This window comes from Salmo trutta, chromosome 31 (genome assembly GCF_901001165.1).
Source record: "Salmo trutta chromosome 31, fSalTru1.1, whole genome shotgun sequence".
NCBI classification, from domain to species: domain Eukaryota; kingdom Metazoa; phylum Chordata; class Actinopteri; order Salmoniformes; family Salmonidae; genus Salmo; species Salmo trutta.
Genome location: NC_042987.1, coordinates 15332973 through 15358290, shown reverse-complemented (window position 1 = coordinate 15358290; position 25318 = coordinate 15332973). Strand labels below are relative to the sequence as shown.

Below are 25318 nucleotides of genomic sequence, written 5' to 3'. Positions count from 1 at the left end.
TCAAAAACAAGGAGCTAATAAGGCACGATTTCGCCTGGCATGGAAAATGTGCTCTTTCGTTAGGACACTGTTGTTCAGAGGAGCTAGGAAACAACACAGCTAACACAATAACTTCAAATTGAAGCTGGAAAGACTACAAACTAGCTGCGCTTCGCTTCATTTTACCTTTTTTCAATTTACATTTCTTTGTATATATCCATAAAATGATGTCAGCTGATTCATGATTTCGACAGGCTGAGAAACGCTGCCTGCCTCTCTCTCTGGTCTCCCGAACCCCACACGTTCATTACTATGGGATAGTTGGAGATTGAATTTGAATATTGAAACATTGTTGCAAATGTCTGAGAGACAGACAGCAAGGTTTATACAATTCTCCACTGTTGAAAACTAAATGTTTGTCTAAAAGAAATGTGAGATAATGTCTAGATGCTTTTTATAGAGGAGATCAAGATTTTAACTTCCCTGCCTGGGCTGATGAGATGCGCAGTCAGATGGAACAGAGTAAATAGGCCTTTTAATGTCATAGATTTAGCCAGTGGTAACTTGTGCAATAGACACCGGCTGGAATGCACTTTTAACCAATCAGAATTCAGGATTAGACCCACCCGTTGTATAATCATTTTATAGAAATAACATTCCAACATCCCATATAAGGTCGTTGTAGGTGACCCTTTTAGAGTTTGGTCAAGGAAGTGAGAGACAAACAGAATCCAGACACATTCCAATGCAGTAGCCCAACCCGACAGCCTGACTATCTCGGGAACACTGTCTGACTGACCACTGATTGACTAGAGTGTGATGACTGTGATGACCTTGCCCCCTCCACTCCTCCACCGGTCAATACGAGCAACAAGCAGCCTGGCCACTGATAAGAGATTGGCCAGATGGGGAGACCTTGATGACAGACAGCTTCCTGGTTCCCTGCCCCCCCCCTCCTTCACTTCGATGAGGAGCCATTGCGGGCTGGCAGCCCTGCGCACTCAACGGAGGAATATGCTGATAACGTACCAGGCAAACAAAAACGCTCTTTGTGCCTCTCTCTCTCAGTCTCTCTGTTTCTCAGTCCCCTGTTTCGGGGGAGTTTATTCCATCTCTAACCACACTTATTCAATTTCCTGCACAGCAGTAGAAGGGTTCCTTATCTTGGGCTGTTTATACCTGCAAATCGCCCAGCAGCCCTTTTGTTTGCAGGTGACCCACCCCGAGGTGACATTTAATTCCTGGAAAGAAAATGTGGTCATGCTCCATGGCACAGCCTCCCTAGCCTTGGGGGATTTACTATTACATGCTACAGAGTGGTGTTCGTTCACCATCTTGAGTATACAGACCTAGCAGACAGACAGAGGTACACAAACAAGAGCGCTGCTGCTAATAAAACATAATGGAAATAAACCAAGCCCAATGAGACGCAAATACACACACACACAGAATAGTAATCAGTATGTAGACTAACCTATCCTGCACAGGTTATCACACAAATACACCACTGACAGAAATATGCAAGCAAACACGCACGCACGCACACACACACTCACCCTATCATAATTCATTTGAATTACTTCACTCCTTTTAATTTTTCCTCCGCTGATATCATTTTTAAAAATAATTAACATCTGGGGTGTATATCATATTCAATGCTGCCAAAAAATGAATGATAAACACCTACAAAATCGCCTGCAGTGTAAAGTGAACGTCAGCGACAAATTCTTCTCTAAATTGCAATAATTTTCTTCAGACACTACGGATGCAATATATGCCTACTTTCCCTTTGATAAAGGCAAGATCCCCTTTCTTCCTATAAAATAAAAAAAAATACAACCTTACAGTGAAATGCTTACTTACAAGCCCTTAACCAACAATGCAGACTTAAGAAAATACCTTTAAAAAAGTAAGAGATAAGAATAACACATGATTAAAGAGCAGCAGTACATTTTTTATTTGTATTTTATTTAACCAGGTAAGCTAGTTGAGGACAAGTTCTCATTTACAACTGCAACCTGGCCAAGATGAAGCAAAGCAGTGCGACACAAACAACAACACAGAGTTACACATGGAATAAACAAGTGTACAGTCAATAACACAATAGGAAAAAAAATCAAGTCTATATACAGTGTGTGCAAATGGTGTGAGGAGATAAGGCAATAAATAGGCCATAGTAGCAATGTAATTACATTTACATTACATTTACATTTTACATTTACATTTACAATTACAATTAAGCGAATTAACACTGGAGTGATAGATGAGCAGATGAGGTGCAAGTAGAAATACTGGTGTGCAAAAGAGCCGAAAAGTAAATAAAAACAATACAGGGATGAGGTAGGTAGATTGGGTGGGCTATTTACAGATGGCCTGTGTACAGCTGCAGCGATCGGTTAGCTGCTCAGATAGCTGATGTTTAAAGTTAGTGGGGGGAAATATAAGTCTCCAGCTTCAGCGATTTTTGCAATTCGTTCCAGTCATTGGCAGCAGAGAACTGGAAGGAAAGGCGGCCAAAGGACGTATTGGCTTTGGGGATGACCAGTGAGACATACCTGCTAGAGCGCGTGCTACGGGTGGGTGTTGTTATCGTGACCAGTGAGCTGAGATAAGGCGGAGCTTTACCTAGCATAGACTTATAGATGACCTGGAGCCAGTGGGTCTGGCGACGAAGATGTAGCGAGGGCCAGCCGACTAGAGCATACAGGTCGCAGTGGTGGGTGGTATAAGGCGCTTTGGTAACAAAACGGATGGTACTGTGATAGACTACATCCAGTTTGCTGAATAGAGTATTGGAAGCTATTTTGTAAATGACATCGCCGAATTCGAGGATCGGTAGGATAGTCCGTTTTACGTGGGTGTGTTTGGCGGCGTGAGTGAAGGAGGCTTTGTTGCGAAATAGGAAGCCGATTCTAGATTTAATTTTGGATTGGAGATGTTTAATATGAGTCTGGAAGGAGAGTTTACAGTCTAGCCAGACACCTAGGTATTTGTAGTTGTCTACATATTCTAAGTTAGAACCGTCCGGGGTAGTGATGCTAGTCGGGCGGGCGGGTCCGGGCAGCGAACGGTTGAAAAGCATGCATTTATTTTACTAGCGTTTAAGAGCAGTTGGAGGCCACGGAAGGAGTGTTGTATGGCATTGAAGCTCGTTTGGAGGTTAGTTAACACAGTGTCCAAGGAAGGGCCAGATGTATACAGAATGGTGTCGTCTGCGTAGAGGTGGATCGAGGAATCACCCGCAGCAAGAGAGACATCGTTGATATATACAGAGAAAAGTCGTCCCGAGAATTTAACCCTGTGGTACTCCGATAGAGACTGCCAGAGGTCCGGACAACAGGCCCTCCGATTTGACACACTGAACTCTGTCTGAGAAGTAGTTGGTGAACCAGGCGAGGCAGTCAGTTGAGAAACCATTGAGTCTGCCGATAAGAATACGGTTATTGACAGAGTCGAAAGCCTTGGCCAGGTCGATGAAGACGGCTGCACAGTACTGTCTTTTATCGATGGCGGTATTGATACCGTTTAGTACCTTGAGCGTGGCTGAGGTGCACCCGTGACCAGCTCGGAAACCGGATTGCACAGCGGAGAAGGTACGGTGGGATTTGAAATGGTCAGTGATCTGTTAATTAACTTCGCTTTCGAAAGACTTTAGAAAGGCAGGGCAGGATGGATATAGGTCTATAACAGTTTGGGTCTAGAGTGTCACCCCCTTTGAAGAGAGGGTTGAAATAACATTAGCAGGGCTATATACAGGGGGTACCGGTACAGAGTCAATGTGCGGGGGCACTGGTGTCGAGGTAATTGAGTTAATATGTACATGTAGGTAAAGTTATTAAAGTTACTATGCATAGATCAGCAACTTGAAGCTCTCAACCTGCTCCACTACAGCCCCGTTGATGAGAATGGGGGTGTGCACTGTCCTCCTTTTCCTGTTGTCCACAATCATCTCTTTTGTCTTGATCACGTTGAGGGAGAGGTTGTTGTCCTTGCATCACACGGTCAGGTCTCTGACCTCCTCCCTATTGGCGGTCTCATCGTTGTCGGAGATCAGGCCTACCACTGTTGTGTCATCAGCAAACTTAATGATGGTGTTGGAGTTGTGCCTGGCCGTGCAGTCATGAGTTAACAGGGATTACAGGAGGGTACTGAGCACGGACGCCTGAGGGGCCCCCGTGTTGAGGATCAGCGTGGCGGATGTGTTGTTACCTACCCTTACCACCTGGGGACGGCCTGTCAGGAAGTCCAGGATCCAGTTGCAGAGGGAGCTGTTTAGTCCCAGGGTCCTTAGCTTAGTGATGAGCTTTGAGGGCACTCAATGAATAGCATTCTCACATAGGTGTTGCTTTTGTCCAGGTGTGAAAGGGCAGTGTGGAGTGCAATAGAGATTGCATCATCTGTGGATCTGTTGGTGCAGTATGCAAATTGGAGTGGGTCTAGGGTTTCTGGGATGATGGTGTTTATGTGAGCAGCCATTTAAAGCATTTCATGGCTACAGACGTGAGTGCTATGGGTCGGTAGTCATTTAGCCAGGTTACCTTAGTGTTCTTGGGCACAGGAACTATGGGAGTCTGCTTGAAACATGTTAGTATTACAGAATCAGACAGGGAGAGGTTGAAAATGTCAGTGAAGACACTTGGCAGTTGGTCAGTGCATGCTCGGAGTACACGTCCTGGTAATCCGTCTGGCCCTGCGGCCTTGGGAATGTTGACCTGTTTAAAGGTTTTACATCGGCTGCGGAGAGCTTGATCACACAGTCGTCCAGAACAGCTGATACTCTCATGCATGTTTCAGTGTTACTTGCCTTGAAGCGAGCATAGAAGTTATTTAGCTCGTCTAGTAGGATTGTGTCTGTAATAGTTTGCAGGCCCTGACACACCCGACGAGCGTTGGAGCCGGTGTAGTACGATTCGATCTTAGTCCTGTATTGATGCTTTGGTTCATCGGAAGTTCGTCAGAGGGCATAGCGGGATTTCTTTTAAGCGGTCACTCTTCCCTTTAGCTCAGTGTGAATGTTGCCTGTAATCCATGGCTTCTGGTTGGGGTATGTATGTACAGTCACTGAGGGGACGACGTCCTTGATGCACTTATTGATGAAGCCAGTGACTGATGTGTTCTCCTCCAATGCCATCAGAAGAATCCCGGAACATATTCCAGTCTGTGCTAGCAAAACAGTCCTGTAGTTTAGCATCTGCTTCATCTGACCACTTTTTTATAGACCGAGTCACTGGTGCTTCCTGCTTTAATTTTTGCTTGTAAGTAGGAATCAGGAGGGTAGAATTATGGTCCGATTTGCCAAATGGAGGGCGAGGGAGAGCTTTGTACGCATCTCTGTGTGTGGAGTAAAGGTGGTCTAGAATATTTTTCCCTCTGGTTGCACATTTAACATGCAGATATAAATTAGGTAGAACTGGTTTAAGTTTCCGTAAATTAAAGTCCCTGGCCACTAGGAGCGCCACCTCTGGATGAGCGTTTTCCTGTTTGCTTATGGCGGTATACAACTCATTGAGGGCGGTTTTAGTGCCAGCATCAGTCTGTGGTGGTATGTTGACAGCTACGAACAATACAGATGAAAACTCTCTTGGTAGATAGTGTGGTCTACAGCTTATAATGAAATACTTCTACCTCAGGTGAGCAAAATCTCGAGACTTCCTTAGATATCGTGCACCAGCTGTTGTTTACATAAATGCATAGGCCCCCGGCCCGTGTCTTACCAGAAGCTGCTGTTCTGTCCTGCAGATATAACCCGCCAGCTGTATAACCCGCCAGCTGTATGTTCTTAATGTCGTTGTTCAGCCACGACTCTGTGAAACATAAGATATTACAGTTTTTAATGTCCCGTTGGTAGGATAAACGTGCTTTCAGTTCGTCCCTTTTATTTTCCAGCGATTGAACATTAGCTAGCAGGACGGAAGGCAAGGGCAGATTAGCCACTCGTCGCCTGATCCTCACAAGGCACCCGGATCTCTTTCCATGAAATCTCGGTTTCCTTCTCTAGCGAATAACGGGGATCTGGGCTTGGTCGGGTGTTTGTACTATATCCCTCCCGTCTGACTAATTGAAGAAGTTTGAGGTGAGCAATCGCAGTTCTGATGTCCAGAAGCTCTTTTCGGTCATAAGAGACGGTAGCAGCAACATTATGTACAAAACAAGTTACGAACAACGCAAAAAAAATAACAAAATGGCATGGTTAGTTAAGAGCCGATAAGACGGCTGCCTTCCCCTCCGGCGCCATCCCCATCAAACAAGCATCCAACAAGCGCCTTACGAGAATTGCCTTTTAAAAACATGATGTTTTCTAAACTAAACTCTCCCGGACACAATAAAATCTATGTCATGATGAAGGAGAAAATTGCTGACAATGCCAAGTTAAAATATTCAATAGCACAGGTAGAAATAGTCATGCCGCAATAGGACAGATTGCATTGTTTACACTGATCATCACTATTCTTGCCTTTGTTCTCACCTGTAATACATCTTCTTTGTTCTTATTTGTTGTCTAGTATTTGCTATATGTTGTGTATATTGTTGATTCAATATGACATACTCTTGGCTTCAATTCATCTCTATGTAAATATTACCATATGAACTGGAAATTATACTGTAATAAAATCGGACATATTGTTATTACCTTCAATCGTCTTCCTTATTCTAAAGTCTCATACATGATTAATGCTGAATATAAAAAAAGACAGCCTACGTGTTTTTACAGACATGAACGTTTGATTAAATGCATTACTTTGTCATGACATTTGTAAGCCCTGGGAAGGAAGTGACTTGTGAAAACCGACTCTAAGAATTTACATTTAAGCAGGGGTGTTCAATTAAACTGAAACTCCTCTCCACTGTATACACCACAGGGAACAATATTAGTTTGCCACCACCATTATTTGAGTTGGGTTGTTTGAGTCTGAGGAACTTCCATTTACTTTAGCTCTAGATCTCACATTTGAGTGGAAAAAGTGAGGCAGGGATCTGGTCCAGTGTGTTTATATCCACTTGAGACATTGAGGGTGTGAATTGAGCTGGGTTGTGTCGCTGCCAGCAAACAAGATTTAGGGGCATGCTAAGCAAATGAAATCAACCTGTCAGGAGGCTTAGCTCCCAACCTAATAGATTGAGTGTCTGTTCATCATAGGGCCATATAACAGGGAGTTTTACAATCACATCTAAATACACAATAAAAGCAAGCTAGGCCTCTCCTCTCCCAAAGGCCTGCACTCTTAAATCATAGTTGCGCGTACGGACAGATGGGAACATTCTTGTTGCTGCTTTTGGTTTCCCAAGACCCACTCAGGAAATCACTGCTAATCTAAATTACCCCATCAAGGGTGATATTGTGTTTTGTTTCGCAGAATGAAATGCTGAATCCTGTGCTGTTCAATATAGCTTTTTCTCATTTTAATACATTTTTGGGGGGACAAATCGTATCTAGGTTTACCAGTTTCTCCTATTCATGGGAAATTCTGCAAGGTTACATTCAAAAAGACACATTTCATCTTAAAGATGGACATAGCGAGAAAGCATTGTGAGGGAAAGGATTGTGTGGGAAAGGATTGCTATATATGCTGTAGCCAATATTGACTGAATTCTAATGATGACTGCAGTATAATAAACAATTTGAGAATGTGATGGTTAAGATCCATCTCTCAGCGACACCCCCCATGCGGTCACGGCTAGATGAAAGTCCAAACGATAAAACCCGTCTTGTTTCACGGAAGACTTCCATTTGGGCCCGAACGTGCCATGGGAAAGGGATAAATCAGAGGGCGTTCTGTGTGCATGTTCACAGCACGCAGTCTCGCCAGTCATCTGTGAATCTCCCAGGGCTCGACTGATAATTCATGATAGCCCCGCCATAGACCCGTACCGTTCAGATATGAATTATAAAAACACCAAACCAAGCATATCAGTCAGATGACAGACTGGACGTTTATGGCTGGAGGCCAGTGTGGAGAATCGAGGCCCGATGCTTTCTTTCCATTCATTCCACTCTGACAACTGGAAATACCAGTGTGGCACATGGGAGACCATTCCATCAATTCACAGCCATGGCTTATTATGGCTTGAGTCCAATCATTTTGATGAGTTGGGACCTATAGTTGACCCTTATAACCATCTTGATAGAATAAAATCACTCAAGTATGGGAGTTGATAGAATAATATAATAACTTTTAGGCAAGATCTGCTATTGAAAGCAATGCAATCTAATGTATGTGAAATTTAAAATGATGTGCAAATAGTTTAAGTAAAAATGGAAGTCCTCCATGTCTACTAAGAGTGCCTACATTTTGGCAATTTTCACTGACTGAAAAGGTTAGTCTCTAATTCTCAATATGTACAAGGGTCATGTGAATAAACTAGGTCAAAAATAATTACACCACTGTCTGCTTTAGCCCTTAGGCACTTTTCACAAAGGCTGGTATTTGAATAGACAAAACATTGACACCTCAGTTTAATATGCTTGTCAAATACACAGAACCTGGTGTAGAAACTGTATATTGCCTGCAATCCAAACACTTGTTGGGAACAAAACAAACAGTGTTTCCTGAATTATCCTTAATCCCCCTCTACACAAAGAGATGACACAGACACAGAAGAGAAACGACTTTATCTTCTTCTTTCTGTTTCATACATGTTTGGATGTTTCGGTTGAGGGGCCTATTCCACTCCTGGTATTAACAACAGAACAACGTCTACACAATATCTACACAAAATAAACCGCAGAACATAATCCCCCCCAAATCTTGGCTTCTTTTCTTTGAAGTTCATAATAACTGCCATTGTGAGAGGAACTTGGCCTTACCTTTGTAGGGTTGGCGCTTGGCTTGCTCTGAATCTGGTTGTCAACGTCTATCTTCATATCTACAGGCTGGGCGGTCTAAAACCAACCTTCAGTAACATGATACCATCCCTGACCCAGTTTGCTGCTCCAGGAATGATATACTTAGTCAATATATGGCCATACAAGTTAGATAACAATTTGAAAAAGCAGCAATAAAGAATATAGAACGGAAGTCATTACTAGAACTTTTAGAAACCATTGCGCATAAATAGAGAGAGAAACAGAGAGATATATTTGAATATAAAAATCACATCCACTGAACCATGGTTTCCAATGATGTGCATTCAATGATGTCCCTATTATGCTAATTAGAAAACCCACCAAATGGCATTTTTCATAAACGTTAATTAACTCGATGGAATGAGGGGACAGTCACAAGTATTTGCGCTGACTCCATTCCTCTAGTTACAAAAACCTAGAATAAGCATTCAATAACCCATTAAAGATTTTCAAAGCACAAGGAATGTTTTTGTTTTGGGTGTACATGGCCACGTCATAATACTATCTCCTCCTCACTGAAGAGAGGAAGTCATTTTTAAGAGGGGGGCCTTTTGTAGGTTGGACATCCATGGAAATGTGATTTATGCTTAAAAAAATGGCACACAAACACACACACACACACACACACACACACACACACAGGGTGAAGGTGAGTGGCGGATGGATGGATCCGACATAGTTTTCAATGTGAAAACCCACACACATTCCTTCTTTGATAAAAATGGGCAAATATGCATTCATAGGCCTGAGAGCCCTCGCCTTCATCAAGTGAAACCCAAAACCTTGACTTGCTGCATACCAAAGCAGGAACTCCCTGAAAAGAAAATCACCGGGACCGTTCAGCCCAGACCATCTCGCAGCTCAAATCAGAGCCCCATTCTTCAAACTTTTCTGAGGTCCTTTTTTCCTTGGGATAAAGATTTGAGTTATTTAGTATCGTCTTCAAATGCTATACATCTACAAAGTGAGTCTATCTCCTTCTGAATGCTTGTGCCTGCTTCGATTGTTCCATTCCCATCTCTTTTTAGTTAACAAATCATCTTTCACAGTCAGATTTAAATATAAAAAACCCCAAAAACTATTGAAATCTATGAAAGTGTGAAATAAAAACACGACAAAGAGATATTTAATTCAAAAGAAATCTCAGCAGTTGATATGCTTTGACGTTTGGCTGTAATCAATGTTTGGCACGCTAGCATGTGATTTTGAGTACAATGAGAGTAAATCCGAACAGACATGTAATGATTGTCATTAAGCAGAAATACCAACCAACCGATATTAATGCATCCGATGGGAACATATCAGAGAGAATAGTTTGACAAACTTGTAATGACAGCCAAACGTACTAATCTAAAGTAAGGCATGGAAATGAAAAAGAAAAAAAATCCCAAGATGCCTAAAAACCACACACAAAACCGGTAGTAGTTCTTTCCAAAAACTCTTCTGTTAGGCAAAATGCCATCTCCTTTGATTGAAGCCTCCAGGTGCAAGGACTGAACAGAATCATCCTATCAAGTTGCATATAAAAACAAATGGACTTTTCTGAATTACAAAAGCCTCGGTGCACTGCACTCAGATCTACAACTGAGTCCCTGTGCTATTGTGAACCTTCAACGATAAAATATCTTGGAAGTGAATTCACCATATAACACAACTCTTCACTCCCATTAGAAGACTGCAAACATACTTTCATGGAACACACACACACACACACACACACACACACACACACACACACACACACACACACACACACACACACACACACACACACACACACACCATGTATCGGACTCAAATCCAGACATGTAAGGACTTACCTTCTGAACAATGGAAATGAATTAGGGTGAGCAGTAGACAATGGAGAACTAAACACCTCCACGCTGCAGGAGCCATTGTTGCTGGGTGTGGAGAGGTCTCCAGATGCCCTCTAGTTAACAACTGTGGTTATAGAATCGACAAAGCAGAGGAGTCTTGGGAGTAGTCAGCGATCTGTGGTTTTAGGAGAAGCCTCACCAGTCATCTTCTCATCTGAAAATACAGAGAGGAAGATTGGGGTGAAAAAGAGGGGGGAAAAAAGCTACTGCTGCAAATCGAGACAACATCATCATCACAAAGCCTATGTCATCACTGCTGCCATCTTTCAAGATGGGTTTGAGCGATGCATTACCATGAATATTCAACACACAGTACAAATGGTGAATATTCATGGTGAGACAAATGTATACTGAAAATGTGTGATAACAGTAAGTCACTTCAGATATATGCATCTGCCAAAATGACCACAAACATTCATCAGTCAAACCAGTCAGATAGTGAGATATTCAGTCCATGCAGACAGGCAAATGGAGAGGTTTGACAAAATACTGGAGCTATTCAGTCTATCAAGACTACCATTAGTGTTTATTATTCGCTTCTGACAGGAAATACTCTTGGGTAGAAGAGAGGATGACAGAGCACTCATCCCTGGGCTATAGGCTCATCTTTTCCATGTAGCGAATTAGTGTTTACACTGACTACCTTCACCCCGTTTATCCCTCCACTCCCTGCCTCCCTCGATCTCCTCCCCAGAGCTCTACTGCCTTATACCCACAAGAGAGGACCCTGTTGCTCAGGCAACGCGCTCACACAGACTCAGACAGGACACCATTAGAGACACAGCTTCTTTGTGAGGTACTTTTGTCTGCTTCTTCCTTATCTCGAAGGGAACCACAAACAGCCTCGGCTAAGGTTAGGCTCAACTCCCAGAAGACGCCCTCCACACACCAGAGAGACTTGTTAGAATACAAGTCAAATACGCCGGATGGAGGCCATGTCACATGTACACTACCGTTCAAAAGTTTGGGGTCACTTAAAAATGTTCTCGTTTTTGAAGGAAAATCCCATTTTTGTCCATTTAAAATAACATCACATTGATCAGAAATACAGTGTAGACATTGTTAATGTTGTAAATGACTATTGTAGCTGGAAACGGCTGATTTTTTATGGAATATCTACATAGGCGTACAGAGGCCCATTATCAACAACCATCACTCCTGTGTTCCAATGGCACATTGTGTTAGCTAATCCAAGTTTATCATTGTAAATGGCTAATTGATCATTAGAAAACTATTTTGCAATTATGTTAGCTCAGCTGAAAACTGTTGTTCTGATCACAGAAGCAATAAAACTGGCCTTCTTTAGACTAGTTGAGTATCTGGAGCATCAGCATTTGTGGGTTCGATTACAGGCTCAAAATGGCCAGAAACAAAGACTTTTCTGAAATTCGTCAGTCTATTCTGGTTCTGAGAAATTAAGGCTATTCCATTCGAGAAATTGCCAAGAAACTGAAGATCTCGTACAATGCTGTGTACTACTCCCTTCACAGGACAGCGCAAACTGGCTTTAACCAGAGTAGAAAGAGGAGTGGGAGGCCCCGGTGCACAACTGAGCAAGGGGACAAGTACATTAGAGTGTCTAGTTTGAGAAACAGACGCCTCACAAGTCCTCAACTGGCAGCTTCATTAAATAGTAACCCCAAAACACAAGAGGCGACTCCGGGATTCTGGCCTTCTAGGCAGAGTTCCTCTGTCCAGTGTCTGTGTTCTTTTGCCCATCTTAATCTTTTATTTTTATTGGCCAGTCTGAGATATGGCTTTTTCTTTGCAACTCTGCCTAGAAGGCCAGTATCCCGGAGTTGCCTGTTGACATTGAGACTGGTGTTCTGCGGGTGCTATTTAATGAAGCTGCCAGTTGAGGACTTGTGAGGCGTCTGTTTCTCAAACTAGACACTAATGTACTTGTCCTCTTTCTCAGTTGTGCACTGGGGCCTCCCACTCCTCTTTCTATTCTGGTTAGAGCCAGTTTGTGCTGTTCTGTGAAGGGAGTAGTACACAGCATTGTACGAGATCTTCAGTTTCTTGGCAATTTCTTCCATGGAATAGCCTTCATTTCTCAGAACAAGAATAGACTGAATAGTTTCAGAAGAAAGTTCTTTGTTTCTTGCCAATTTGAGCCTGTAATCGAATTAGCCTTTCAAAATGATAAACTTGGATTAGCTAACACAACGTGCCATTGGAACACAGGAGTGATGGTTGCTGATAAATGGGCTCTGTACCCCTATGTAGATATTCCATAAAAAATTTGCCGTTTCCAGCTACAATAGTCATTTACAACATTAACAATGTCTACACTGTATTTCTGATCAAGTTGATATTATTTTAAATGGACAAAAAAATATTATTTTCTTTAAAAAACAAGCACATTTCTAAGTGACCCCAAACTTTTGAACGGTAGTGAACATCATTAGCAAACAAGAACACACACACACACACACGCAAGCAAATACATATACACACACTTTCACCTGCACAAAAACAAAACAAACACACCAAAGAGACTACTATCCGGAACACATGACTTAACCTAGTTCAAGATGTACTATCTATATTTAACTTCCAGAATGTGACCTTGTCCATATAGACATGTCATCATGAACACAGTACGCAGCATTTTACACCTTGAAGCGTGGTAGGCGCCACGAGAGGATCATTTGCGTTTCTGTGTTCTCCTCTCCAGAGACGCTCATCAACTACCTTGATTATTTTATAATGAACCTAAATTTGAGCGGAGCAACACTTGGTTCTGATCACTCTCTGGGCTCCACTAATGCACTGCTAAGATATATTTATGGCAGCACACACACAGAAAACATTGTGTTGGGAGCTTCTATATGCATTAGCATACAGAGTCATCATTTAAATCTCCATTATGGATTCATTCTTTAAAATGGCTCTATGGGTGACTGGAGAGTCCTGTTTTGAACAGGCTAACTAAACAGAGTGCACATAGCCTACAGACCCAAGGGTAATTTATCTTGCTTTGAGGTCAAATCTGCCACAAACTGTTGTACGGCGCGGCGCCAAGCTAACACACACGAGGCTATGATGATATATCAGTTAGAAGATAGGTGGTGCTTTCAGACACAGAGACAGAGATAGAGAGAGTGAGATGTGATTATTTGTCCGGAAATTACTTATCTAGCCGCAGTAGGCCACCAGATCAGATAACACAGTGGAGCGGCAGTGAAAACGCTACTCCGTCTCAGAGCGGCCCAAAACAACATGAGCCTTGCTAATAATCGCTGGTACTCTGGTGTCTGAGTGACGTGTGAGGGCTGTCCTGTCACCCTGCAGATGCATTTAAGGCAGGAGAGCAGAAAAATGGTTTCCATTCAAATACACCCCCCCCCCCCACACACACGTGACTGTGCCGCCCTCCCCTAGCGTTTTACACATTTATCATCCGCAAATATGAGTCCTGGAGGCAGGGGGTTTAAGGAAGGGGGGCTTTAATGGAGGACGCATGGTGGTTGACCGGTGGAGACTGGAGAGACAGGGGGTTTATGGGGTAGAGGGTACACCCCTCCCCAATACCCCCTACCCACTAACCCCTCTGCCCTGCTGGGCTGGCTCAACCGCTGATCCCAACTAGACACCAGGGGGCGAAGGGCCTGCAGGGCCTGGGGTTCCCTCCCTGCCTCCCGCACAGCCTGCCCCGAGGCCCCTTTCTCCTCCTGCTCAGTGCTCAGTACTACTCAGACCCACCCGCACCGTCGCCCCGCTGAGTAACATGTTCCCTTTCTCCCTTAAGCTAGCGGAGGAGCTCATCCCCCCCTCCCCAACCAGCCGTTTTGTTTGGCGGGGTTTCTGGACTGGATTTGGTCAGACTTGAGATAAAAGGATTAGCCGATTAACATGAAGACGGTTTCCGCGAGTGCTGACAGACGTATCATAGTTTTACGTCGGGGAAGGAAGGGAAGATTGTGGTAGGTGCTGGGTGGCTTCCTCAAGCAGAAAATGACTTAAAGAGGTAAGTGAGGCATAGTTAACCCCTGGGAGATAGTGTGTTTATGTGGACAAATTATCTACAGCACAGCTCCTCCAAGCAGCGAGGGAATTATTGAGGTTACTTGTTACTCGACCAGGAAGGAATAATCACATCTCTTTCTAATACCATCATCGCCATGGCAGTAGCTATAGTTATAATTGTATACCAAACCCAGTTATGACTTACTGTCACCAGCTACATTAACCTTAACCGACTTATGGCTTGACAGTTTAATAATCCTGAAATATTCTAGAATCATTAGAAGTTATTAACTCATCATCTGTACTTTTTTTTGCTCAATGTTCCCCCATAAAGGAACTATAGGAATGAATCTCTTCCTGTATTAACAGTATATCATCCCAGACACCCAGAATCCATCACAGGGGATGAAAAATGACGTACAAACATCTAGAACATCTGTTTTTCTTTCTCTCCCCACCCATAGACAGCGAGAAGAGCGAGGAGACAAATGTATCATCAGTCTGGAGGATCGAGAAAAAACACCACAGTGCAAACAAATGTTTCATGTTATCAGAGGAATGATAGAAAAAAAAACAAGCAAGCATTTCAAAGGGGAAGGCAAGCAATTAAAATGTAATTAGAATAAATGGATGGAAAGAGACAGGCCACATGTCCTAGCATGAAATACGAGGCTGTTTGGGGCAGCAGCAGGCTGAATGAATGTGAAGCTTCTTTGACAAAGCTTGTGGCTGCCTCAAGCTGGAGGCGACCGGCAAAAGAGTAGCCCAGAGAGAGAGAGAGAGAGAGAGAGAATCTAGAGAGAGCGAGAGTGGGGGTCCAGGGTTTTCTAAGAAAGTAGTAACTGAATAGATGGGAGAGAGAGCGAGAGAGCGAGGAGAGGGAGAGAAGAATGGGAAGGGAGGAAAAAGAAATGGGTGGGAGGGTCACTGGGAATGATTGACAGCTTGTGAGTATGGCTTGACCTGCTGGGTTCGCCCCCCCCCCCCCCAGTATTCTCAACAGGCTTAGAGAAGGACAAAATAAAGCCGCAGGAATGTTAATTTATGTTCAATTGTTAGTGCCAGGGAAGGGGAGAGAAATAAAGAGTGCATATATACATATCAAGTGAGACTGGGACACAACTAGAGCAAGTAAGTAGTCCTGGACTGGTGTAAGCTTGAAGCTTTAAGTTGAAATAAAGATGTGGGCATGTGTGTTCTGTCTGTGTTCCAGTCTGGACCTCACAGGCACAATGCTTCGGTCCTTTAGCCCTCTCTGACTAACTCATTTGGGGAACTGTCCACCCCACCCCACAACAACAGCCTACGTTCAAGACAAAAAGGCCAACATGTGAAGATGGTGGAAGAGGAGGTGCTTTGGGTTGGGTAGTGTTGCAGCTATACTGAAACTTCGGTACTTTATATAAACAAGAACATGATAAATGGTGTGGATCTAGAATCGTTGTTACTTTCGGTACTTCAAATGTGTCTCACGTCGTCTATTGATTGAGAGAGGATCAAGTCTCACTGGGAGTCCGGGCTACATCACCACTTATACTGCACAGAAGTTAACACACTTGACTAATGCAACACGGCATGTAGAAATGTTGAAACTGTTAATTACTGTTCGCAGATTAATGACCATTATAGGCTACAACACTTTACATTGCTAGAAGACACCGGAATATTCCAGCTTTGTAGGCTAACTTTGCTTGCTAGCTTACAGCTGAAGTTAACAATTCACTACCCAGTACTTTCTCGTGTGATAATATGCAAACCATAATGCAAAATATTGCTGATTTGAAAGCTGATTGTCGCCAAAAACGTAATTAATTCACTTAGTCTCCCCCGCCTCACATCTCTCCCAGTCAAGATCATCTTTGGTCGAACCTCGAACTGACTTTGAGTGAAGTCATGGGTCTTTTTTTCTTCTTTTTTTTTTTTACACTTATATTACCAGGTAAGTTGGCTGAGAACACATTCTCATTTACAGCAACGACCTAGTGAATAGTTACAGGGGAGTGGAGGGGGATGAATGAGCCAATTGGAAGCTGGGGATGATTAGGTGGCCATGATGGTATGAGGGCCAGATTGGGAATAAAGCCAGGATACCAGGGTTAACACCCCTACTCCCTTTTAATCCACAACTTCGATCTTGTCTGGTCACTGTAACTCCCCAACGAGCTCGGGTGGCGAAGGTTGGAAGGTTGAGTCATGCGTCCGCCGAAACATGACCCGCCAAACCGCGCTGCTTAAGTGATGTGTCGGAGGAAACACTGTTCACCTGACAACCAAGGTCAGCCTGCAGGCACCCGGCCTGCCACAAGGAGTCGCTAGAGCGTGATGAGCCAAGTAAAGCCCCCCCCCCTGGCCAAACACTCCCCTAACCCAGACAATGCCGGGCCAATTGTGCTCCGCCCTATGGGCCTCCCGATCACGCCCGGTTGTGATACAGCCCAGGATCGAACCCGGGTTCTGCGATGCAGTGCCCTAGACCGCTGCGCCACTCAGGAGGCCCTAGTGCCATGGGATCTTTAGTGACCAAAGTCAGGGCACCCGTTTAACATTCCATCCAAAAGACGGCACCCTATACAGGGCAATGTCCCCAATCGCTGCCCTGGGGCATTGGGATATTTTTGTTTTTAGACCAGAGGAAAGAGTGCCTCCTACTGGCCCTCCAACACTACTTCCAGCAGCATCTAGTCTCATCCAGGGACCGATTAGGACCAACCCTGCTTAGCTTCAGAGGCAAGCCAGCAGTGGGATGCAGGGTGGTATGCTGCTGAGTCTTAAAGAGTGACTGACTTCAAAAAGCAACAAATCCCTTTGAAAAACGGCTATGGGGCATCGGTATGAGTCCGAAACAGTTATTCTAGTGTCCAAATGTTACACTACAAAGTGTAAATAGGATCATTTGGGTCTTAAAGTCAGTTTTGTCTAAAGCAGAGTTTGGAACACCCGTGGGTCACACCATGTAAAATTAGGGTTAGGTTTTGATTAGATGATGTCCATTTGCCCACTAACATGGGGTGAAGAGCTATGGTGATTTCTCTCTATCCAATAGCATTGACAGTGAGACAGGCCTGCCCTGCAGCTCCGACTGTTTACATAAGAAAACATACTGCACCAAAAACCTTAGTTAGATATAAAATTGTGCAACTAAAACATCCTCGGCCAAAACATCAAAATGAACTACAGATTTCTTGAGTTATCTTAGATTCATTATGGGGATATTGAGGAAGTGAAATAGGCTTCCGCGTCTACAGTGTCTCATGGGGGACAAACATCATTAACCAAACGCAGAATCGGTCCCAAATGGAAGGAAAACAGATTGTTTTTCATCTGTAGCCCCATGGAATCAGCCAAAACAATCTCAATAACTCAACACATGCACACACACACCTACACGCCTACTGAATATGCATTCACCTGTATTGTGAATAGGCCTATAGGCTACATCTTGATTTACCCAATTTATCAAGAGATTTACCATTCAAATAAATGATTACCATTATGTTATGTAGTTAGATTGCTAGACAAGTCAAAGTGATTGCATGATTTTATAATTCCTTAATTAATGGACACATTCAAAAATCAAACATTTAAAATGTAATGATAAAACATCAATCTGGATGAATATGCCTTCTTTTATGCCGTGCTATCATTTTGGTATCGAGTATCATGATACTAAACCCTGGTAACGATATAGAAGTCAAAATTCTGGTATCGTGACAACAATAGGTTAGTTTGTGTTCTAGTTGGGATCTACAGGGACTGACTGATAAAATAAAGATCCCCAGATAATTATTTGTCCTCTATGCACCCCAACGCTACCCAGGAACACTTTGTCTTAACTGTCCCTGTCTGTCAGGGTTAGGGCTGCGCTCCTCCCTCCCCCCGCTACCCCCGCTACCCCCACACCTCCCCCTCTCCTAAGGGAAATTATGTCACTTCCTTAGCTCTGTCAGTGGTGCAGACAGAGCACTTGTCATGGCTGCCAGTGATGGAGATAGGCGCTCGTCAGGCATGACAGTCAGGTGGGAGGAGGGTTCAGCACTGTGGAGCTGATAAGATATTTTTGGGACAGGGGCAGGGGCAGGAAGGGGGGAGCGGTGAAAAACATGAACAGGTAGCTGCATGGTTTTCATAGGGTCGACGACAGTTGGTTGGTGAATTTCAAGGCTCTCTGCCAACAGATTGAAATGATAGATAAAGAGTGCCAACGGGCACAGAGAGAGAAAGAGAGAGTGAAAGAGAAAGATTGGTGAGAAGGATGGTGAGAAGGATGGTGAAATTGAGGGAAGGATGGCAAAATTGAGAGGGAGGAGAGAGGTGGCCTTTAGAAAAAGACTAGAAAACAGCAAAGTCAAATATTGTGGTTAGCAGAAAGTGGACAAATTAAAAATAATTGTCAGTAATAGGAGTGGGAAATTGATGTACGAAAGGCAGAGAGGAGTATGAATTGTATTGTACTGAATGAGCAGAAACAAGTGTGGGAACTGTGAAAAGACTATTCCTCATCATCATAATTTCCACCATCACTACTACAATATTTACCCATCAGAATGATCATTGCCTAATTACTAAGTTCGGAACCTGTCTTGACATTACATCGACTTAGGTTACATTTAAAAATGTCCTGTTAAAAATATTCCTCCTCATCTTTAGCCTTTAGCTTCTCCTCCAGACCCATTTATAAAAGGTTACAGGGGCTTAATGAGCCCAATGTAATCTGTGAATTTGAAGAAGAAAAAGAATAATCAGAATAATCAGAAGGGGAAAAAGCCTTTAAATGTCAGTTTCATTCATAGAGATTCTATTAAATTACTAGAGGGGCATATGTCATTAACCCTCAAAGCTCCATAATGGGGTGAAAATGGCAGCCATCTTGGCCAGGGAGAAATTCTAAACTAGTCTAATTGGAATGAATGGCAGAAGAGGCATAGGTGATGCATTTCCTGATTTTACGTATGCAGGAAAATAAAAGTAAGGCATGTGATGTATCAGAAATTGTGTAATGAAATTATAGTCAACCGAAAATATAATATAATTATAAATACAGTTTATACGGGTTATATACCAATTTTCTGTATAAATAGCCCCTAAAATATATTTAAACAGACCACACATGTCTCAGATTTTGTTTTCTTGGAAAGCTTTGAGTGCTATTATATGATACAATTTCAGTACTTGTTGTATTTACAACTTGTCTATGTCCTATCATCAACTGATTTGAACCAGTGTATGGCTGTGGATTGACTGCATTGTTTGAATGGAATGTTGGCATATTGGTAGTTAATTTGGAATCATTCATCCAAAACTGTCTGGCTAGCTAGCTAACACACATACAGTGCAGACACATTCTTCACATTCATTGTTTTACACAATATCTTATCACAGCTCTGGCAAACCAAGGTTGACCTTTGGACCATCATAAGAAAGTTAATGTTCATTCCAGTATTCTAATTCTATGGTTTCCTTAACCAATACTACACCCCTCTCTCTGTCCCAGGAAGAATCAGAATCAAATAATCAGAATCAAAAAGTGGAAAAAGCCTTTAAATGTCAGTTTCATTATCCAATACTAGATCTCTCTTTCTCTCTTTCTCTCTTTCTCTCTTTCTCTCCCTCCCTCCCTCCCTCCTTCTCCAGCTTGGTAGTGAAATTAAGAGGCTGACCTTCCCACAGTGAGTTAAACAGTGAAGGTCAGTTAGAGGAGCAGCATCTCAACCCCTGAAATGTCACACAGAGCTCTTCTTTTCAATCAGTCAGTTCTTCATATACTCACACTAAAATACACCCTCCTCCTCTACTCCTCCTCCACGCCTTGTTCTCGTTCTCTCGCTCACGCACTCCTCCACATACGCACGGATGCGGGCATTAACGCACATGTACACACACACAAACAATCGTTTGCTAAATGTGAAAAGATGGTGAGAACATTGGCTGCAGGACATGAACAGATAGATTCCCCTGCAAGTAACGTGGTAGGAACTTCACACCTACTAAGGTTAAATATACAGTGCCTTCAGAAAGTATTCACACCCCTTGACTTTTTCCACCTTTTGTTGCGTTACAGCCTGAATTTAATATGGATTACATTTGTGTCACTGGCATTACACACCCCATAATGTCAAAGTGGAATTATGTTTTTGAATCTTTTACAAATGAATTCAAAATCAAAAACATCTTGAGTCAATAAGTATTCAACCCCTTTGTTATGTCAAGCCTAAATAAGTTCAGGAGTAAACATTTGCTTAACAAGTCACATAATAAGTTGCAGGGACTCACGCTGTGTGCAATAATAATGTTTAAAATATTTTTGAATAACTACCTCATCTCTGTACCAAACACATACCTGTAATGTCCCTCAGTCAAGCAGTGAATTTCAACCACAGATTCAATCACAAAGACCAGGGAGGGTTTCAAACGACTCGCAAAGAACCGGCATTTATTGAATATCCCTTTAACCTGTTTGGGATAGGGGGCAGTATTTTCATGGCCGGATAAAAACGTACCCGATTTAATCTGGTTACTACTCCTGCCCAGAAACTAGAATATGCATATAATTAGTAGATGTGGATAGAAAACACTCTAAAGTTTCTAAAACTGTTTGAATGGTGTCTGTGAGTATAACAGAACTCATATGGCAGGCCAAAACCTGAGAAGATTCCATACAGGAAGTGCCTTGTCTGACAATTTGTCGTCCTTCTGTAGCATCTCTATCGAAAATACAGCATCTGTGCTGTAACGTGACATTTTCTAAAGTATTTGACCCCTCTGCAAAACATAACTTAGTACTTGGTGGCAAAACCCTTGTTGGCAATCACAGAAGTCAGACGTTTCTTGTAGTTGGCCACCAGGTTTGCACACATCTCAGGAGGGATTTTGTCCCACTCCTCTTTGCAGATCTTCTCCAAGTCATTAAAGTTTCGAGGCTGACGTTTGGCAACTCGAACCTTCAGCTCCCTCCACAGATGTTCTATGGGATTAAAATCTGGAGACTGGCTAGGCCACTCCAGGACCTTAATGTGCTTCTTCTTGAGCCACTCCTTTGTTGCCTTGGCCGCGTGTTTTGGGTCATTGTCATGCTGGAATACTAATCCACGACCCATTTTCAATGCCCTGGCTGAGGGAAGGAGGTTCTCACCGAAGATTTGACAGTACATGGCCCTGTCCATCGTCCCTTTGGTGCGGTGAAGTTGTCCTGTCCCCTTAGCAGAAAAACACCCCCAAAGCATAATGTTTCCACTTCCATGTTTGACGGTGGGGATAGTGTTCTTGGGGTCATAGGCAGCATTCCTCCTCCTCCAAACACGGTGAGTTGAGTTGATGCCAAAGAGCTCCATTTTGCTCTCATATGACCACAACACTTTCACCCAGTTGTCCTCTGAATCATTCAGATGTTTATTGGCAAACTTTAGACGGGCATGTATATGTGCTTTCTTGAGCAGGGGGACCTTGCGGGCGCTGCAGGATTTCAGTCCTTCACGGCGTAGTGTGTTACCAATTGTTTTCTTTATGACTATGGTCCCAGCTGCCTTGAGATCATTGACAAGATCCTCCCGTGTAGTTCTGGGCTGATTCCTCACCGTTCTCATGATCATTGCAACTCCACGAGGTGAGATCTTGCATGGAGCCCCAGGCCGAGGGAGATTGACAGTTCTTTTGTGTTTCATCCATTTGTGAATAATCGCACCAACTGTTGTCACCTTCTCAACAAGCTGCTTGGCGATGGTCTTGTAGCCAATTCCAGCCTTGTGTAGATCTACAATCTTGTCCTTGACATCCTTGGAGAGCTCTTTGGTCTTGGCCATGGTGGAGAGTTTGGAATCTGATTGATTGATTGTTTCTGTGGACAGGTGTCTTTTATACAGGTGTCTTTCTATACAATTTTAACCTACCATTAAAATTATAGACTGATCATTTCTTTGTCAGTGGGCAAACGTACAAAATCAGCAGGCGATCAAATACTTTTTTCCCTCACTGTATCTATTGAATGTAAACTAGTAACACTGGAGCTAGCTAGTTAACTGGGGGAGGGAAAAGTTAGAGCTGCTGTATTTCATTGCCAATCCTGAACCCTCCTGTATAAAACATATGCATTTCCTAGAGGAAATAAGAAACTGGTTTGACCTGTTTACTCTGTTGTCTGTTGGCTAATAATGTAATTCTCGCTTTCAAAGAGATTCCTACAAGAGACCGCTGGGTCATACTTAAACCAGCCCATTTTCTTATGGATATTTTTTACTGTAAGTTGAGGTTCTCACACATGTAAATCTTTTGAATCGCAAAAAAATGTAATGTGTCTTCCATTCAGACAACAGACAAAATCGAGAAATAAGAAACAGCTATAGTCCTTCTCAATGCTTCAAACAAAGCAAGAGACCTGCAGTGGATACAAAGCTTTTTCTTCGCTGCAAAGTTTGTCTTATTCTGTAGCTAAGTCCAATACTGGAATAGAAGACTGGGTCTGGAACAGAAGACGTCCTGCCCTCTTTTAATTTTATTTTCAGCTCCCCCTCTTCAGATTTTTCTTTTTTCTCCTCCTCCCCCATTAGGCCTACATCATTCCTTTGGGTGTTTGTATAGTGTCCCTTAGTTACCTCTGAAGACACCCAGCAGGTCGGCAGCGGCAGGCAGCTCAGAGAGTTAAAAGCCTGCCCTGTCTCACTCATAGGAACAAGGCCATCAATAATTCACCGTCATCGGGAAGCATTATCTAACAGGCTGATGAAACATTTAAAATGGTGGGTGACAACACGGAAACCGCGAAGAAGTGCGCCGTAAGAGAAGGAACGTAAGAGGAGGACACTGCAGGTGGCAAAGGAAGAGGAAGCTCATTCTTTACAGATGTGACACTGCTGCAGTTAGAAATGAACTGGGCGAAGGCGAAGTCTCACTTCCAACGGTACTCTGATGGGTTACCTACTCCTCTGAGGCCAATTTACTCATTACACATCAAGCACAGAATCTGCCTTACTAAACAAACGTAAAGTGAATGTACTCTGATGTGCTAGCCAGCCATACGCTGTGCAGCCTTCTAGTCTGGTTTAACTGCTAAGCTAGCTACCCACTGGAGGAGTAACTAAATTAAACTACATAACGGCACTGGAAGTGAATGAATGATCAGCCTATTGCGGTGCGTCTCTTTGTTTGCACCATAACAGTTGAAGTATAGGCTGTAAGTGGAGGTGGAAGCATTCACTGGCCTGTATTAACAACTAGGCCTTTCTCAGTGGAAAGAGAAATCCCTTTAAGCCCAGATCAATTACACCCAGGCTCGGCTGTAATTAAAATGTCCTAACAAAAGGTCCAGGAGCGCATGACACAAACCCGCATGCTGAAAATAAGCCTTGTTCAATCTATAGCAAGCAAGGATTGGTTGGAAAGGGTTTGGGTTTAAGATTCAGCTCAGGTTTCCTATAGGCATGGTGTATGGTATGCTAAACTTCAAAGACATCTTTTCATGTTTCTTCACATCGTTTTTTTCTTCTTGATATGACATTATTTCCCTCATTAAGATGGGTAGGGTAGGATTAGATACAGCACATCATATGCGGCATGCCCATGAGGTAAATGGCATATACTGTACATCAAGTACATCATTTACTCAAAACCTTTTACAAAATCCTGTTTGCAATCACATAAAATTAAATATTTAATTAGGGCCTATTGCCAAAAAACATTTCCGCTTTTTTCTGTTACTCTAACCATCAACAAAGTAATTATTTGTTCCATTTAAGTATGTTTGATAGTTAACTGTGTTCAGCAGAGAGAAGACAGGCTGCTTACGACTCTCTAATTAAAACTGCCAGAGCAATCAGCAATCACAACTCTGTTCTCCAAATATCATCAAGATCTGATTTGCTTGGCTGATCAACAACAGAGCCCTGCTCTCGCTAGCTCTTTCTTTCTCTCCCTCCCTTTCTTTCTCTCTCTCTACCACCTCTCTCTTTCATTTTCCCTCTCATCTCTCTCTGCCTGCAGCCGCTCGGTCTTCAGGACGCTTTTGAAATGGAACAAATCATCACAACTCAAGGAAGGGAAAAAGGGGGGGGGGGATGAAGGAGTCTGGCTCTGACTCTGAATGGGAGAATTGCTTTGGTTTGTTCGGTTTGTTCAGTATGCCATTTGGGTTGGGATGTTATTCTTTCCAAACATCATGCAGATGCAGACGCAGAGACAAGTACATAGAATTAAGAGTGAATTCTTTGTTATGAGGCCAGTCAGGCCACAACAACCCACGGCAAATAATCAGCGCAAAATAAGATAGATGATATCATCTGATTGTTGGCGGTAATGGTTGCAAAATTTCTGAAAAACAGTGTCATTGGATTAACACAAACACAGAAAACCTGGGCAGTGAACAATATTCATTCAATAAATATCAAGTGAGAGAGCTGTCTATCAGGCCATTCTAGTTCAGTGCAGTGCAGGCTAACAACCACTATCATGGACCAAGATAGACAGTGCTGTGTAAAAGACAGAAAAATGGACAGCGCCGTATGAAAGACTAAAAGTGTGAACTCACCAGCTGGATAATCGGTTCCATTTGTTGCCTTCCCATCATTTCCTGGTGCTCATAGTATCTCAGATTGGGTGACAGACAGGGGGCTGCCAATCAAACGTTCAAGGACTTTGACAATGGCTCCCTCACATTGGA

At 43.0% G+C, this 25318-nt stretch overlaps 1 protein-coding gene across 6 annotated transcripts in view; it reads right to left on the bottom strand.

Moving 5' to 3' along the window:
* Positions 1-25318, bottom strand: part of adgrl2b.1 (adhesion G protein-coupled receptor L2b, tandem duplicate 1) — a 111893-nt gene that overhangs the window by 71899 nt on the left and 14676 nt on the right. For all 6 annotated transcript variants that reach the window (XM_029725427.1, XM_029725423.1, XM_029725428.1 and 3 more), the window contains exon 2: positions 10645-10855. In XM_029725427.1, coding sequence (XP_029581287.1) covers positions 10645-10720 — 76 coding nt within the window. In that variant the 5' untranslated portion in view covers positions 10721-10855. The remainder of the gene's footprint in view (positions 1-10644; positions 10856-25318) is intronic.